Here is a 19,328-nt window from a genome sequence, read left to right on the forward strand (position 1 = left end):
CTTTAAGGTGTTTCATCATAGCACTCAGCTACAAAACATCAAAATTAACATCTGGTCTACATTGAACACCCAACAAGTTCAACTGATCAAAAAAGCTTCATGACCAATCTGTCTTCCGTAGATATATTACTTCTTTCTGTGATATTCTAGCATGTTATGATCAGTCTTTTTTTTTAAAAAATAGAAATTGTTATCCCAGCTATTTACTGAAAGAATGAAGCTATACGATTCCACATTTTGAAACAGAAGAATTTTTCCTATAGAAAGCCAAAATCAATGTAAGTTAAACATGAATCAACAGGCAAATTGTGATTACAAATTACAAAATGTACATTATGAATTTCCTCACAGACCAACTAATCAAACTCAGTCACAAAGTCCTTCAAAACCCTGTCTTCCTCAAAAAGAATTTTTACTCCACTTCTTGGTTTTGGCCTGATCTGCAGCTGTCAGAAGCACACAACCAAAATGAGTTCTACAGGCACAGTCTTTTCCAAAAATGGAACATGTATGCAGAAATTAATCAACTCTGTCAACAATGTTCTAGATCATGCAGACCTTCAGATAAAGAAATAGCTGTAGCATTTATATCTTTGTTTATGATTCTGGATCTAGCTTTTGCCTTTTTCAGTCTGCTTGTACTGCAACACAGGACTCTCATTTACTGAACTCGAAGCTCTGTGCCTTTTTATATGCTTTCAATCAGGAGTTTTGGTTTCTAATCTCAGTTTCAATTAAATCTGGAATAGAAATTTAGTAGCAGAAATAATGACCAATTATATTGAACTGATACAAGACTGAAGAAGTGAACCAGATGGATCATCTGCCAAGACTGAAATTACAAAGACACTCATAGCCCAAATTACACTGCAAAATCCTCCTCACTAGCATCTGTGGACTGTGTCAAAATTGAGAGAACTGTCATCGAGACAAGTCATGCAGCAGCCTAACATTTCAGTCAGTGTTGTAGATTCCTCTACCACATTCATTGGTAAGTCCTGTCCCACTGACAGGGAAGTGCAACAGCAGTGACAGCACAGCATCATGCAGTTGGAATGGAAGTCCCCAATGCTGATTTTAGATTACATAAAGTCTAATTACCTCAGATTTCTTTATTCATCTTTATTCATTCATGGGACGAGGACGTCACTGGCTACGCAGCATTTATTGCCCATCCCTAATTGCCCAGAAGGCAGTTAAGAGTCAACAACATTGCTGCGGGTCTAGAGTCACATGTAGGCCAGACCAGGTAAGGATGGCAGTTTCCTTCCCTAACTCTCTCTCTCCCACTCTCAAACACACACACACACAAATCTATGGAATGAATTTGTATTTGCAGATACATCTTATTTGCTTCAAAAAGCATGCAATTTATGGACTCTCAGTCAATGCGGCATTTTATAAATTCCTACTTTAGAAATAAAATCAGTCTGACTCCAAACTAAAACACAAGCAGATTCTAAACAAGGCCTCACATCTAACATGCATTGTCTGACATAAAATGTCACCTCTTCTTTACACTGATAAAACTTTCTGTTCTCTCTGGACCGTGACTTGTAGGAATTCAGAGATTTACATATACATAGTAATCAGTGGAAATCTTCTAACTGATTAAATATTTAACAGCATCTTAGGTTTGTTTAAAACATCCTCATCAGTGGTGTGAAACTTTGATCTTTTACTTATAAATTCCATATCTGATACTACCTCTCTCATTAACACCTGAAGGAGGACTGAGGCTCTGAAAGCTTGTGTTTTCAAACAAACCTGTTGGACTATAACCTGGTGTCATGTGATTTCTGATCTTGTCCACCCTAGTCCAACACTGGCACCTCCACATCCTTCTCTAAAGGACATTTGTGAACCAGATGGGTTTTTCCTGACAATTGATTCACAGTCATCATTAGAATCTTAATTCCAGATATTTATTGAATTCCAATTCCACCATCTGCCGTGGCAGGATTCAAACCCAAGTCCCCAGGACATTTCCTCAGTCTCTGGATTAACAGTCCAGTGATAATACCACTAGGCCATTGCCTTCCCCTTCAAATGTGGGGAAGGGGACCTCTTTCAGCTTATTGCCCCTTTCATCGTAGGAGGCTTCAATTTTGTTTACGAGCCTAATGTGTACAGTAAGTCCATATGAATACTTACTAACAATAGCATCAGCAACCTTTCATATATTTCTAAAATGGTGCTGATAGGTTAATTATTTTATCAGAAGCGTTCATCGGATGATTGTTTATTTACTTGATGTTGGTCTTATCAGTTATCACGAGTTGCCATAGTTTCACTAATTATAAAATGGCATTGAGGACCAATGGCCTCTTCCTGCACAGAAAACAAGAAAAAGATAAAACAAAGAACTGCGGATGCTGGAAATCTGAACAAAAACGGAAATTGCTGGAGGAACCCAGCGGGATCCGGCAGCATTTGCGAAAAGAGAGCCGTGTTAATTTATAAAATGCGGTGACTTTTCTTCAAAGGCGGCTTCGAGTCCCTCTTGTTATCACGTGACTCTATGTTTACGGGGTGAATGGCCAACGGTAAAAACAGTACGAACTACGGCAATTGTGATTGGCTGAAGCAGCAACCGAACCGCGCAACCAAGGTAATTGTCCCGCCCATCTGTCAAAATCTGACCAATAGAAATACATAGATTCCCAGCACCAAGTGGTGGTTCGCTGTGAGCAATGTCAGTCAGAGTGGCTTTTGGCTCCGGGCTCGGGCTCGCGATGAAGATCCTCCGATGGCTCCTGAAGGGCCGGGGTTCAGCCCCCACCCTCACCCCCACCCCGGCCCTCACCCCCACCCCCACCCCGGATCCGGATGCTGCTCCCAGACAGCTGGAGCATTTCTCGAAGTTCTCGCCATCGCCGCTCTCTATGAAACAATTCCTGGACTTCGGTAAGAGAGAAGCTGGAGTCCGACGTGCGAAGCGCTGGAAGGTCCATTCTCCATCTCCTGCATTTACTCCACTTCCCGGAATGAGGGTAACCTGGCCCTGCGTCTGGGTGAGTCCGAGCACCCACCCGACATTCCAGGCCCTGTCCTCCCTCCTCATCCCCCGGGATCTCCAGACCCTGTCCTCCCTCCTCATCCCCCGGGATCTCCAGACCCTGTACTGCCTCTTTAAACCCCAGGATCTCCAGACCCTGTACTCCCTCCTCAAATCTCGGGATCTCCAGACCCTGTACTCCTTCCTCATCCCCCGGGATCTTCAGACCCTGTACTCTGTCCTTTCCGGGGATCCCCACACCCAGCACTGTCCCATCTCCTGTGATCCCCATTTTTCTATCCCTTGTGTTTTTCCCTCTCCCCACAGATTTGGGAATCCTAGGCACCAATCTGCGCAACTGTCTACTGGTGTGATCCTCCTCAAAAGACATAGGAACAGAATTAGGCTATTTGGCCCATTAAGTCTGCTCCACCATTCCATCATGGCTGATAATAGTTCTTAACCCATTCTCCCACTTTCTCCCTGTGAACCTTAATTCCCCTACCAACTAAGGGCATATATATCTCTGTCTTAAGTGCACTCAAGTACCTGGCGTCCACAGCCCTCTCTGCAGCAAATTCCACAGATTAACCACACTCTGCCTGAAGAAATTCCTGCTCATCTCTGTTCTAAATGGCTGTCCCTTCACTCTGAGGCTGTGACCTCGGGTCCTAGTCTGACCTACTAGTGGAAACACCTTCTCCATGCCCACTCTATCCAGCCTGCTCAGCATCCTGTAAGTTTCAGTCAGTTTCCCCTGTCATTCGTCCAAACCCCATTGAGTATGGGATCCAGGGTTCTGAACCACTCCTCATATGACAAGGCCTTCCACCCAGGGTAATTCTTGTAAACATCCTCTAGACCTCCTCTAAGGTCAGCACATTCTTCTTTAGATACAGGGCCCAAAACTGCTCACAATGTTCCAAATTCCTCATTTCCTTGGGGAAAGGTATGGCTGAATAGTGGAAAATACACTATTTCACCTCTTTTGAAGAAGTTCTGTGTGCCCCGAACCTGTTCCACACTGTGTGAATTTCATATTCATTCCTGCTACTCACTATGAGGAGAACCCCAGTCTATTCCCACCCTTCAGATGTGAGGTTACTACATCTGTCAATCTAATTTAGAACATGTGCAGTTTTTAACTACCCATCTCTTGGGAGGGTGCTGTGAGTCCCAGGATCCGCAACTGCTCATCTCTATATTTAGATGCCCCTGTGTCTTTCGGCTGCACGCATCTCCAGAGATTAATACATTCTGCACCCATATCTTCACACATGTTCCAGTATCCAGCATCTGCCCTTCCCTCTGCAGTGTCGGATCCCAAGTTGGGGTGTTCCTGTACCCAATAACCTCCCCTCTCCCCAGTAGGCCCTTGGTGAATCTCTCCACCGTATGTTTCTTTCTCTCCATCATATTTCTTTCCCTGTGATATATGATTGTTTCGCTTGCCTGTTAGAAATGTTAACCCTACTGTTTTAAGAAGAAAATTTTGTCCAGCAACAAGAACTAATCCAGTAACAATTCATGGCCTGAAACGTTAATTCTGATTCTTTTCTTCACAGATACTGCCAGACCTGCTGAGCTTTTCCAGCAACTTCTGTTTTTGTTCCTGATTTACAGCACCCGCAGTTCTTTCAGTTTTTATTTAACAATTATGAAAACTTGCCTCCAGACTTCATTCATTGCTTTGTTTATTGAATTTTGAGTGTTTCGGTAGTTGATACTTTGGTTTTTGTCATTGCTACTGTTTCTAAATTTCATGGTTCTTCCAAGCTTTTGAATATGTTTTAATTACAGCCTGATGAATTAATTTTGACAAAATAGCACAATATAAAATTTACACAAGAAAGGCCATTGCCATTGCCAAATATCATAATACAAACAGAATCAATGGCAATGCCTATCCATCTGGCAATGGCTAGCAGCTAGTGAAGGTATTTTCAAAAACGCAATTAGCCCCATTTTTGAGCATGCTGCTGTAGCAGTACCTTAGCAGCTCAACTGAGGCTACACAGCAGCAGCCAATGCCCATGAAATTGACAGCAGGCTAGAGTTTCTTTTGCAGTATATGGACATGTTTGAAAATGTCCTAAGACACTGTTGTATACAAAATAAGCTGTTTATTGTAACAGAAATATGGATTACATTGTTCATGTTTACATGCTGACCTTGGTATGATCTACAGTTCTTTTGCAAAGTGACATGCAACTTTGGGTTCTTTGTATTCTTGTCTGTGACAGGTTCCATATTTAGCTGAACTCTGTGCTCACCAAAAGTTGCTGCCAAGCTTTACAGGCAGTACATGTTTGTATTGTTATATTTGATGCCACAGTGTTAAGAATTGTTAAGGAATGATATGTCTATTTCTAAACTATCTTATCGGGTTACTACGAAAATAGAAACAAAATGTCAGCAAAAAAGACCCTGAGCTTCCAGTTGCCTGCCACTTCAACATACCACCCTGTTCATTGGCTAACATCTCTGTCTCAGGCTCGCTGCAGTGCTCCAGCAAAGCTCAGCGCAAGCTGGAATAATAGCACCTCATTTTTCCACTTGGGGACCCTGCAGCCTTCTGGACTCTACATCAAGTTCAACAACTTTAGGGCTTGAGCTCTCCCATGTCCTTACCTCAACTCTCACACACCAGGCCTTGTTATCACATACAACAAGGTGCAGAGCTGGATGAACACAGCAGGCCAAGCAGCATCATAGGAGCAGTTATCACATGGTCTGCTATTACACATAACTCATTGTTAGCCGGTAACAGTCCCCGTTAATAGCTATTCACCCTCCTAGCCAGATCGTTATCCTCTCCTTTATCTGTCTAGCTGTTCTTTTCTCTCTCTTTGGGCTCTATCCCCGCCAATTGTTTACTCCTTACTCCCTCCTCCCACCCTATCTTCTGTATACAAACTGACATTTTCCTAGCTACCATCAGATCTGAGGAAGGGTCACTGGACCTGAAATGTTAACTCTGATTTCTCTCCATAGATGCTGCCAGACCTGCTCAGCTTTTCCAGCAATTTCTGTTTTTCTTTCTGATTTACAGCACCCGCAGTTCTTTCAGTTTTTATCTGGTTACTGTCTGCGTCAAGTAAACATGATCATTTTCTAGCTTGATACCTTAAAAAATCTAGTTCAGGCAATATTTCAAAGTTATTTTGAAGTGAAGCAGTTGTTTACTTAAAACATATCATTTTTAAAAATCATAAAAAGCCCTGAAGGTTATATTTTAATAGAAGCAGAAGGCAAGAACGGATTTTTGTTTTGTTAAATATTTACAAATCTGTGAGATTACTAATGGGATCTTTAACTATGCTGATCATATATCAGCTGGAAAGTGCTCAGACTGTTTCATTTATTAAATAAGTCTAATGTAGATGGTCTTCTTCATGGGGGAGATTTTATTTGTACCATTATTTAGATGCATACTTAACTTTCTAAAAAAAAAATGTTCATGGGATGTGTGTGTCACTGATGGGCCAACATTTATTGCACATCTCTCAATGGTCTTGAGAAGGTGGTGTTGAGCTGCCATCTTGAACTGCTTCAGTCTATTTCATTTAGGTAGAGCTACAATATCATTAGGCAGGGAGTTTCACAATTTTGGCTCAGTGACACTGAGAACCAGACATATATTTCTAAGTCAGAATGGTGAGTGGCTTAGAGGGATACTTACAAGTAGTGGTGTTCCCATGTATCTCCCTTTAACTTATTTCTTTACTTTTGTACTTGTATCTGAGATTTTGTACATAGGTACCATGTACCTAAGATGGCACCATGAGTGGCGACTTTGTAGATTTTTACCGTACTCCTGTATCCCTGTACTTGAGTACATATGACAATAAACATGCACTTCCTAATTTGTTCTTCTTGATGGTCATGGTTGTAGGTTTAGGTGGTGCTGTCTAAGGAGCGACGGTGAATTTCTGGAGTGTATCTCGTAGATGGTACAAACAATCATGATATTTTGTCCTAGATTCTTCAGTGTTATTGGAGCTACGTTCATCCAGGCAAGTCAATAATATTCTATCACATTTCTAATGTGGCCTAGTAAGTGGCGAGAAGCCTTTGGGGAGTCAGACATTGAGTATTTTCTGCAGGATTCCTAGCCTTTGCCATGCTTTTGTAGCCATAGTAATTACATGGCTAGTCTGGTTTAGTTTCTGGTCACTGGTATGATGCAAGAAGTCAAGAATGGAGGAAATCAGTGCTGGTAATGCCATTGAATGTCAAGGGGCAATGGTTAGATTCTCTCTACCGATTATTGCCTGGCACTTGCATAACAATTACTTGCCAATTGTCATCTCAAATCTGGATGTTTTCCAGGCCTTGCTGCATTTGGTTATGGATTGCTATAGTATCTGTGGGGTCCTGAATGGTGCTGAACATTATGCAATATTAGTGAACACCCCAATTATAATGATGGGAAGGTCTTTGACATCACAACTGAAGATGTATGGGGCTAGAATACTGACCTGAGGAAATTCTGCAGAAATTCCTAAGCTAGAATAACTGGCCTTCAACCACAACCATCTTCCTTTATGCCAGATATGACTCCAACCAGCAGAGAGTTATCCCTTTGATTCCCATTACTAGGACTTCATGATGCCACATTTGATCAGTTGTGGCCTTGATGTCATGGACAGTCACTCTCACCACACCTCTGGAATTCAGTTTTTTTTTGTTTATGTTAGAACTAAGGCTGTGATCAGGTCAGGAACTGAGTGACCCTGGTGGAAACTAAACTGAGTGTCACTGAGCAGGTTATTGTTAAGCAAGCGCTGCTTGATAGCACTGTTGATGTCACCTTCCGTCACTTTACTGACGATCGAAAGTAGACGTATTTGGAACAAGCACAGAGAGTGCTGGAGAAACTCAGTAGTTCTGAACAAGAGATTACCATACTCAAAACATTAACCCTGTTTCTCTCTCCACAGATGTTGCCAGATTGCTGAGTTTCAGAAGCATTCTCTGTGTTTATTTCAGATATCTACATCTGCAGTATGTTACCTTTGGCTGTAATTAGATTTGTTCTGGCCTTTGTGTACAGGACATACCTGGGCAATTTTCCACATTGTCAGGTAGATGCCAGTGTTGTAACTGTACTGGAACAATTTGGTTGGCGGCATGGTAAATTCTAGAGCACACCTCTTCAGTCCTATTGCCAGGATGCTGTAGGCGCCCATAGCCTTTGCAGTATCAATTGCTTCTAGCCATTTCTTGATATCGTCTGGAGTGAATTGAATTGGCTGAAGCTTGACATCCATGATGTTGGTGACCTCTGGAGAAGGTATCCACTTGATACTTCTGACTTAAGATTGTTACAAATGCCTTACTATTTTCTTTTGCACTGATGTGCTGGACTCCTCCATATTGAGGATGGGTTCCAGTGAGTTGTTTAAGTACCCACACCATTCACGACTGGAAGTAGCAGGACTGCAGAGTTTAGATCTGATCCCTTGGCTGTAGAATTGCTTAGATCTCCCTATCACTTGCTGCTTATGCTGTTTGTCACGCAAGTAGTCCAGTTTTGTAGCTTTATCTGGTTGTCACCTCATTTTTAGGTATGCCTGGTGCTGCTCCTGTCATGTCCTTCTGCCCATTTCATGAACTAGGGTTGATCTCCTGGCTTGATGGTAGCGGTTAAGTAGGGGATGTGCTGGACCATGAGGTTGCAGATTGTGTTGGAGTACAATTCTGCAGCTGTTGGTGGCTAACAGTGCCTCATGGATGCCTGGTCTTGAGATAGTCGATCAGTTTGAAGTCCATTCCATTTAGCATGGTGATAGAGCCACACAACACGGAGGCCATTTTGTGTCATGGATTGACACAGAGTAGATAAATGATCAGTTTTGTTTGTTTTGGTTGAGGAACAGCTAGAATATGGTGACAACTTTCTTGCTGTTATTCAAATATTAGCATGAGATCTTTTATGTGTGTCTGAGACAGCAGGTAAGGTTTCATCTCATCATCTCATCCGAAAAATGTCAACTTCACCAGTGTAGCACATTCACTGGTGCGCTGAATGATCAGCCTGTAACTAAGGTAGCAACTTAAAATGTATCAGTGTGATCAGATGATAAGAAGGGAGGGTGGAGAAACAGCACTAGGTCTGGGGCTGAGAGATAACTGTGCAGAAGAGGGAGAGGTGCATAATTTGTGGAATTGTGCTGAGGCAAGAAGTTACTGGTTCTGGCACTTTGAAGTTTGCAGATATGACTTTTCCTCCTTGCAAACATTTACCTGGGATTTCTCTAAAGACTCTCCCAGTTCCCTGCTGCAACTCCTTTGGGAAATCAATGGAACCCCAGGATTTTCACTAATGCTACGGGAAGAGGTCAGGAAAATCCTAATAAGCCTTCGATACTTTGAGTTGGATCTATTGAGAAGGAAGAGTATAGGCAGTGATATATTGCCAAATAAGCACTAGCAACTTATTGTGTAATACATGATTAGGGTGGGGGGTTCAAAACTAGGGAGGATATACTTATGTTGAGAGGAGAATGGTTTACGAGACCTGAGGGGCAATGTTTTCACACAGATGGTGGTTCATATGTGGAATGAACTTCCAGAGAAAGTGGTAGATGCAGGTACAGTTACAACGTTTAAAAGACATTTGGACAGGTACATCAATAGGAAAGGTTTAGAGGGATATGGGCAAAATTCAGGCAAGTGGGACTAGTTTAGTTTGGGAAACTTGTTTGGTGTGGACGAGTTGAATGGAAGGGTCTACTTCCTTGCTGTATGGCTCTATGACTCAAAAACGCGATCGAGAGTATTCTCAATTTGACAACATGACTTTGTCTCCAAAGAACTGTGTATGGTGGTCAATCTTGCCGATACAGTCATGGACAGATATGTCTGTGGCTGGAAGATTGGTAAGGATGAAGACAAGTGTGTTTTTCACTTTCTTGGTGACCTCACCACCTGTTGCAGACCCAGTCTAGGAGATCTGTCCTTTAGGGCTTGACCAGCTCAGTCAGTAGTGGTGAAGTTGAGCAACTCTCGAGTACTCCAGCGTACTTTCTGTGCCCTTGTCACTCGCCCACGCTCCTTCAAGTGCTGTTCAACATGAAGGGCAACTGATTCATCAGCTGAGGTAGAGTGGCACATGGTGATCAGCAGAAGGTTTCCTTGCCCATGCTTGACCTGATGTCATGGGACCTGGGGTCCGTGTTAAAGACTCTGAGGGCAACTTCTTCCTGTCTCTGTATTACTGTCCCACCTTTGCTGGGTCTATCCAGTGACTTACCCATTAAGTTATGATTCCAATAGTATGCCTATGTCAGGCTGTTGCTTGAGACGGATCTCCCAATTTTGGCTTATCCCAATTTTGGCATAAGCCCCCAGATGTTAGTCAAGAGGACTTTGAATCATCGTGTTTGTCATTGTTGTCTCCAGTACTTCAGTTGACGCCTTAGTTGTTGCCAGATGATCTATCTGGTTTCACCTATTTTTTCTTGAATACTTTTTAAGAGGTCAGATTCGACCTGAATGGCTTGCTAGGCCATTTCAGATGGTGGTGAAGACAACCACATTACTGTTGGTCTGAAGTCACATGGAGGCCAGATCAGGTAAAGATGGCAGTTTCCTTCCCTAAAGGGCATTATGACAATTGACAGTGGTTTCATGGTTATCATTAGATTTTACTTTCAGATTTCTTTAGAATTCTAATTGTACCATCTGCCTTGGTGGGATTTGAACCCAAGACCCCAGAACATTACCTGGGTTCTAGATTATTAATCCAGTGACAATTCCATCAAGTCATTGCCTCCTCACCACCTGTATTTTGTTTTGGACATCATTGTATGCCTGATAAAATAGGGTTATCATGCTCCAATATGATTAAATTAAGAATGCTTGGTAGACCACCATCTTGTAAAAATTTAGAGTATTTTATATTGGACTTTTCAATTTTCCCTTGCGAATCTTGTAACTGAAGGCATAACTTGTTCAAATGACAATCTATACAATAATCTTGATCAAAACACTTTTGCTGAAGACTTGAATATTACTTTTACCTTAGGTACCAGAAACGGTTGTGAAAAGACCTCCTTCATATTTCTACGACAAGAACTTCCAGTACGGCTTTCGAATATCATGAAGGAAATCAGCCTACTTCCAGATAATTTGCTAGGAACTCCATCTGTTCAAACTGTTCAAAGTTGGTGAGTGTTGAGAAAAATAGGTGAAGTATAGCAAAATGTTTTTATTTAACTTTATGTTTAGATTATTGTGTGCTACTCAGAGAGTGAATTTGAGTGACATTGTTTTGTGGATAGAGTTGACATTGATCAGCAGTGTGCTTCTTAAGATCTGAAGAAAGGGCCACTGGAAGTGAAATGTGAACTCGGTTTTCTCTTCACAGATGCTGCCAGACCTGCTGAGTTTTTCTAGTTATTTCTGCTTTTGTGAATGCTTCTTATACTTTGTTTGGTTCCTTAAAGCATGTTAATTTTTCAGGAGAGGTGGTTGTATAGTGGAGATGTCACTGGACTAGTAATCCAGGAAACTGGCTCAAATCCCAGATGGTAAACTTTGAATTCAGTAAATATCTGGAATGTAGACCTAACCTAATCCAACTGGTTCTCTAAGGAAATGTGCTGTCCTTACCTGATTTGGCTTACATGTGGCTCTAGACCAATAGAGATGTAGGTAACTCTTAATTGCTTTCTGAAATGGCCTAACAATTCACTTAATTGTATCAAACCTCTATAAGGACTAAAGAAAGGAATGAACCAGATGGACCTCCCAGTTTCCAATTAGAAAGCAATAATAGCAATAGCCCTCTCGACCCAACAACAGGGAATTTATGCCAAAATTGGGAGAATTGTCCCAGAGATTTCTCCTGCAATGGTCTGCCACAGTCATACTCACAAAATTATATCTTATAGATGCCAGGCAATACCATCACCACCCTTGGTTTTTTCATACCCTTTCGGTAAGACAAACACAGCAGAGATGGCAGCACAGAGGTACACAGTCGTGAAGGAAAAACACTAGAAGTCCTTAAAACTGAATCTCACCTCATGAAGTTTCATGATGTCATGTTAAACATAGGCAAGGAAACCTCTTGCTGATTACCACCCACTGCTTTCCCTTGGCTGATGAATCAGTCTTATTTCATGTTGAACAGCACTTGGAGGAAGTATGGATTGTGGCAAAGGCATAGAATGTACCCTGAGTGAAAGACTTCAATGTCCATTATCAAGAGTAATTTTTAGTACTATTACTGACTGAGCTGGTTGAGTCCAAAAGAGCATAGTTACTTGACTGGGTCTGCACCAGGTGGAGAGGGAACTATCAAGAAGGAAAAAGCTAGTTCGACTTTTCTTCACCAATCTGCTTCTTGCAGATGTGTCTGGCCATGACAGTATCAGTTGGAGTGAGCATGGTACTATCTTTCCAGAGACATGATCTGTTCTTATATTGAGGATAACTTCCATTGTGTTGTGTAACACTATCACCATGCTAAACTGGGACAGGTCATTCATGAGATGTGTAGGCCATCAGCATCAGCATCAGCAAAAGTGTATTCAAGCACAGTCTGTAACCTTACAGCCTCCATTTTTCCCTTACCATCAGGCTGGGAGATCAACCCTACTACAATAAACAGTACAGGATGCCATGCCTGGAGTAGCATTAAACATACCTAAAAATTTTACATTAACCAGTGATGCTACAATGCAGGACTATTTGCATGCCAAGCAGTGGAGGTAGCACACAATTGACAGTTATATGCAATCCCATAACCAACAGTTCAGACAAAATTCTGCGCTCCTACCATATCCAATCATGAATGGTGGTGAACAATTAAATAACAACAGGATGTCTACAAGTATCCCCATCCTCAATGATGGGAGGGCACATCACAGAAATGCGAAATACAAAGGTGAAGTATTTGCATCCATCTTTAAATAAAGTAGGCATTCTTCATGTCATTTAAGAAAATGACTTGGCAAGTGAATTAGGCAAAAGAGGACTCAACATTGCAAAGTAAATTGACAAGTAAAGTGCAGGAAACATATGATTCACTGTTGTCACAAAAGTTAAAGATTTTAAAAGGTATGTAAAGTTGCCCAACTTACCTGACTGTTGTACATTGATTGATACAACAGATGGGCCAAATTTCTGCACTACGACAGAATCACTATTTATTGTAAGTAATTAGGCTCTAGCTACAGGTAAAAAGTTGTATATACATCAATTACATAATACTTACAAGTGAAACTGTTATCCCTTTATAAACGTCCCCTTGCGTGCACACATACAAACAGGGTAAAATAGATTATGGACAGAGGGGAAATAAACTAGAAAGACAGTTTAATAGCTTTTGTTCTCGCGTACTGTTCTTGAGATCATTCTTATGACCCTCTGCTGGCCAACACTTCAATTGTGTTTTGGTTGTGTCTGATTGCTTCCACTGACTGGTAAGAAACACAAGGTGCCTCATTTATTGTTAAAAAAAGCCTTTGACTTATCAGTCAGAAGTCACAGCTAACAACAACTGTACAGGAAAAATAAACTTGTTTTCTTCAGGTTTGCCCTGAGCTTTGACTGCAGAGAACAGAATAATTGCTCCTGAGCAAGGAAAGAACTGAACACATCTCTCACTCTGCAACTTGTTCCCAGCTGCAAGCTGTTAAGTTACCTGAAAGCTATTGACACAGTCGTCGAAAGTCAACAAGGTCCCTGTCATTGATTACTGGTTACTAGTCCACAGACAAATCAACTACTCATTGCCAACAAAAACTGCGTCAATACACCACCCTTGGCTCCAAATCGTCTACGATGCAACTTCAATTTCTACTTCTAACAGTTGTTTATAATGATTGCTATGGGTATCAGGTTACTTCTTTTTAAAAAGTTACAGTACCCTTGCCAAAACACATTGTAAATAAAAGTTCTTTCTCATTTCAGTCCCCAGTTTTTAAAAAGACATTGTTCACATCCACACGATTTTAGAGTTTTGGGATTTAGGCTACTGGTAGAGTAGAGTAGTACAGTACTTGGATTTAGAGTCGTACCTAGACTGTTGTTTAAGAATAGTGTATTCAGTATTTTTAAGAGAATTTAACACTAGAGGTCATTTAGTTAGCTGTAAATTAATTTAATAGAAATTTATTTTTAATTAAGTTGTCACTAGAGGGTGAAAATGGCAGTCAGTGGGGCAGTATGCATCTCCTGAATGTGGGAAATCAGACACAGTTTAAATGTCCCTGATGACTACATCTACAGGAAGAGTGTCCAATTTCAGCTCCTGTCAGACCCTATGGATCGACTGGAGCATGCCGGAGGTGGAAAGCATTATATGCAGGTGTTTTACAGAAGTGGTCACACCAAGTTTCAGACAGATAGATGGGTGACCGTTAGAAGGGGTAGGCAGACGGTGCAAGGGCCCCCTGTGACTTTTCTCCTCACTAATAAGCATACTGTTTTGGATACTGTTGGGAGCATTTGCCTGTCACGGGATGGCGACAGCAGTAGCCAAAGCGGTGTTACCACAGCTGGCTCTATTGTACAGCAAGGAGGGTCAAAGTGCAGTAGTAATAGGGGACTCCATCATCAGGGGCACAGATAGGCAGTTCTGTGGCCGCAAAAGAAACTCCATGATGGTATGTTGCCTCCTTGGTGCCATGGTTAAGGATGTCTCTCAGCAGGTGAGGGGCATTCTCAAAAGGGAGGGCGAGCAGCCAGTATATATTGGTGCTAACTACATAGGCAGGAAGAGTGATGAGGTCCTGCAAAGGGGGTTCAGGGAGTCAGGTCGCATGTTGAAAAGCAAAATATCTGGCATTGTAATCTTGGGATTGTTCCCGGTACCACGTGCCAGTGAGGCTAGGAATAGGAAGATGGTTCAGTTAAATATGTGGCTAAAGAGCTGGTGTAAGAGAGAGGGCTTCAGATATGTGGATCATTGGGATGTCTGCCAGGACATCGAGGACCTCAACAGGAGGGGCAGGTTGCACTTAAACTGGAGGGGTACCCATATCCTGATGGAGAGGTTTGCTAGTATCAGTCGGGAGGGTTTAAACTAGTGTGGCAGAGAGTGGGAACTAGAGCAGTAAGTCAGCAATTGAAATGAATGGGAAGGAGTTAGAGACTAAGGCCAATAAGGTTAAGAGGAAGAACAGATAGGGAGAGGTTACTGAACACGGCAATACTAATGGTCTGAAGTGTATTTGTTTTAATGCAAGGAGTATGACAGGTCAGGCAGATGAACTCGGAGCTTGGATTAGTACATACTACTATGATGTTGTAGCTATTACAGAGGCTTGGTTGAGACAGTGACAAGACTGGCAGCTTAAGGTTCTGGGATTTAGATGTTTCAAGCGTGATAGAAAATGTAAAAGAGGTGGGAGAGGTGTGTTACCGATTATGGAGAATATCACAGTTGTACTGAGGGGGAACACTGTGGAGGGCTCATCCAATGAAGCTATATGGGTAGATCTCATAAATAGAATCACTTTGATGGGATTGTACTATAGGCCTCCCAACAGCCAGTGGGAAGATAAAGGAACAGATATGTGGACAGATTATGGATAAATGTAAAAGCAACATGGTTGTTGTGGAGGGTGGTTTTAATTTCCATAAGTTGCATAGGACTCCCTCAATGCCAGGGGGTTGGATGGCTGGGGGAGGTTGGATTTTGTTAGTTGCATCTATGAAGCTTTCTTGAAGCAATATGTAATGGTGAACCAGGGAAGGGACCATACTAGACCTGGTATTGGGGAATGAGCCCAGCCAGGTGATTGAAGTTTCAGTGGGGGAGCATTTTGGGAATAGTAATCATAGTTCTGTAAGTTTTAAGTTACTTATAGTTAAGGATAAGAGTAGTCTTTGGATGAAAGTATGAAATTGGGCAAAGGTTAACTACAGCAACATTAGACAGGAACTTGGGAATGTAGATTGGAGGCAGCCGTTTGAGGCTAAATCCATATTTGTCATGCGGGAATCTCTTAAAAGTCAGTTGATTAGAGTTCAGGACTAGCATGTTCCTGTGAAAATTAAGGATAAGGATGGCAAAATTCGGGAACTTTGGATAACAAAAGAAGTTGTGAGCTTAGTTAAAAAGAAAAAGGAGGAATATGTTAGGTTGACGAAACCGAAGACCAATCCCTCGAAGAATATAAAGAAAGCAGGAAAGTATTTAAACTAGGACTTAAGGATGGCTAAAAGGGGCCATGATATGTCCTTCGCAAACAGGATTAAAGAAAATCCCAGGGCATTTTATATGTATATAAGGAGGAAGAGGGTAACTAGGGAAAGGACAAAGGAGGGAATATATGCGTGGAACTGGAGGAGGTGGGTGAGGTCCTTAACGAATACTTTTCATCAGTATTCACAAAGGAGAAGGACATGGTGGAAGGTGAGTCTAGAGAGAGATATGTTGATATTGGAGCAGGTGTTGGGTGTTTTTAAAAGTATTAAGGTAGACAAGCCCCCAGGACCTGATGAGATCTATCCTAGAATACTGAGGTGAGGGAGGAAATTGCTGAAGCTTTGAATGAGATCTTTGTATCCTCTTTAATCACAGGAGATGTCCCAGAGGACTGGAGAATACCCAAAGTTGTTCCTTTGTTTAAAAAGGGCAGCAGAATTAATTCAGGAAATTACAGGCCGGTGAGCCTTATGTCAGTGGTTGGAAAATTATTGGAGAAGATTCTTAGGGACAGGATTTACTAACGTTTGAAAAATATGGACTTGTTAGCAATAGGCAACATGGCTTCGTGCAGAAGAGATAATGTCTCACAAACTTGATTGAGTTTGTTGAGGAAGTGACAAAGATGATTGATGATGGCAGGGTAATGGATGTTGTCTGCATGGACTTTAGCAAGGTCTTTGACAAGATACCTCATGGCAGGCTGATACAGAAGGTGAAGTCACATTGGATCCACAATGAGCTGATAAGCTGGATATAGAACTGGCTTGGTTATAGAAGACAGAGAGTAGCGATGGAAGGGTGTTTTTCTGACTGGAGATCTGTGACCAGTGGCGTTCCGCAGGGACCACTGTTGTTTGTAAATGATTTGGAGGGGAATGTAGATGGTCTAATTTGTAAGTTTGCGGATAGCACAAAGATTAGGGGAGTTGTGGATAGTGAGGAGGATTGCTAGAGGATAAAGCAGGATATAGATAGGCAGGAGATTTGGGCAGACAAGTGGCAGATGGAATTTAATCCAGACAAGTGCAAGGTGATGCATTTTGAAAGGTCTAATACAGGACGGAAGTATACAGTAAATGACAGAACCCTTAGAAGCATTAACATACAGAGAGATGCAGGTGTACAGGTCCACAGTTCCCTGAAAGTGACAACACAAGTCAAGAAGTTATATGGCATGCTTGCCTTCATCAGTTGGAGCATAGAGAATAAAATTTGGCAAGTCGTGTAGCGATATAGAATTTTGGGTTGGCCACATTTGGAATATTGTGTACAGTTCTGGTTGCAACACCACCAGAAGGATGTCGCAGCTTTGGAGAGGGTACTAAAACGGTTTACCAGGATGTTACCTGGTTTGGAGGGTATTAGCTATGAGGAGAGATTGAATAAACCTGTTTTGTTTTCACTTGAACATTGGAGGCTGAGGGCCAACTTGATAGAAGTTAACAAAATTATTAGAGGCATGGATAGTTGGAATCTTTTTCCCAGGGTAGAAATGCCAATTACTAGGGGACATAGGTTTAAGGTGAAAGGGGGAAAGTTTAGAAGAGATGTGAGGGGTAGATGTTTTACGCAGAGGTGGTAAGTGCCTGGAATGCGCTGCCAGAGGAGACGGTAGGAGCAGATACAATAGCATGAATAGCTTGACAGATGCATGAATAGGCAGTGAATAAAGGGATATCGAACACATAGAGGTAAAGATTATTTTTTGTTCAGAAAGCATCATATGTTGGCACAGGTTTGGTGGGCCAAAGTTGTTCCTGTGCTGTATTGTTCTTTATTCTTTGTTCTACAGTTAATAAAATTTTAAAGTAAAATTAAATGTTTCAGTTGATATCTATAGATCACTCAAAAATGTATTAATCTTGTACTAAAGCAAAGTTTGACCTCAGCAGCTACACAAAATATTGAAAAATATAAAAAGAGATAAAACTAATGTGTAGCCTGCTAGATTGTGCATAATTCTTCATTCTTTTGATGTTGAACTTAGTGGGAAAATAACAAAATGTTTCAACCTTCTGACAAGAACATGATACTGGGTATAACATTTTAAAAACAATGTTATTGTGCTTAAATTTTAGATGCTTTTAGATTTAAAATTTAGATGGTTAAACCTCATGAGTGAGTGAATGAGATTTTAGCCTTCTGTAGCTTAAACTTTATGGTATTGCTGTAGAGTCTGCAAACTTTAAAGCACTGTCGACAGCTTGAGACTCTCTTTCCCCACCCTTCTCTCTTCTCCACCCCCATGCCCCCTCTCTCTCATTACCCTCCTCTTTCGTTTTCCCCTCTCCTCTCTCTTTCCCCCTCCTCTCTCTTGCCCCCTTCCTTTCAGCTCTCTCTTCCCCTCATTCTTTCTCCCCCTTTTTCCCTCTCCCCTCTTTCATCTGTGCTTCCCTTTCCTTTGTTACCTCTTCCCACCCCTCTGCCCCTTTCCGTTGCCCTCCCCTGCCTCTCTTTTCTCTGCACTACCCTCTCCCTCGCCCATCCTCTCCTTCCTTCCCTCTCCTCCTGTCTTCTTCTTCCCTCCTCTCTCCTCCTCCTCTCCACTCCCTTCCTCTTCCACTCTCCCCTCCCCCTATTTCTCTTCCAGTTCCTCTTTCTCTTCCCCTTCCTCTTTCATTTCCTCATCCTCTCTCTTTCCCGCCTGCTCTCTCTTTTCTCTTCCCCTCCCCTTTCTGTTCTCCTTAATCCCCCTCTTCTCTCTCCCCCTCTCTTCATTGATTTCCCCCTCTCTCAACCCTTCTCATCTGCTCTTTTCGTCTACCATCACTGCCCCCCCGCCCAGCTTTTTACCCTATCTCCTCCTTTCTCTTTCTCCTCCTGCTACTTTTCCCCTCTCTATTACCTGTCCTCTCTCTCTCACCCGCTCTTCTCACTCTCTTCCCTCTCTCTTTCCCCTCCTTTCTCTTATTCCCCCTTTCTCTTAGAGCCTCTCCTCTCTGTTCCTCTCTCTTCTCTCCCCTCCTTTTTATCTCTCTTCCTTTCTTTTCTTTTGCTTCCTGCTAACCATCCTGTCTTTTGCCCCCCCGCTCTTCCTCCCTACCTCCCCTTCTTTATTCTCCCTTCTGTCTTTACTCCCTCCCCTTCTCTTTACTCTCCCCTCTCTGTCTTACCCCATCTCTTTTCACCCGTCTCTCTTTCTCCCCCCTCTTCTCTCTT

At 42.1% G+C, this 19,328-nt stretch overlaps 1 protein-coding gene across 1 annotated transcript in view; it reads left to right on the plus strand.

Moving 5' to 3' along the window:
- The first annotated feature begins 2,719 nt into the window (after positions 1-2,719).
- The window catches only part of LOC109915941 (pyruvate dehydrogenase (acetyl-transferring) kinase isozyme 2, mitochondrial-like), a 21,409-nt gene continuing 4,800 nt past the window's right edge, over positions 2,720-19,328 (plus strand). The window contains exons 1-2 of the mRNA XM_048592870.1: positions 2,720-2,907; positions 11,031-11,172. Coding sequence (XP_048448827.1) covers positions 2,736-2,907; positions 11,031-11,172 — 314 coding nt within the window. The 5' untranslated portion in view covers positions 2,720-2,735. The remainder of the gene's footprint in view (positions 2,908-11,030; positions 11,173-19,328) is intronic.

This window comes from Rhincodon typus, unplaced genomic scaffold (genome assembly GCF_021869965.1).
Source record: "Rhincodon typus isolate 14 unplaced genomic scaffold, sRhiTyp1.1 hic_rhity00001954, whole genome shotgun sequence".
In the NCBI taxonomy this organism is placed as follows: Eukaryota; Metazoa; Chordata; class Chondrichthyes; order Orectolobiformes; family Rhincodontidae; genus Rhincodon; species Rhincodon typus.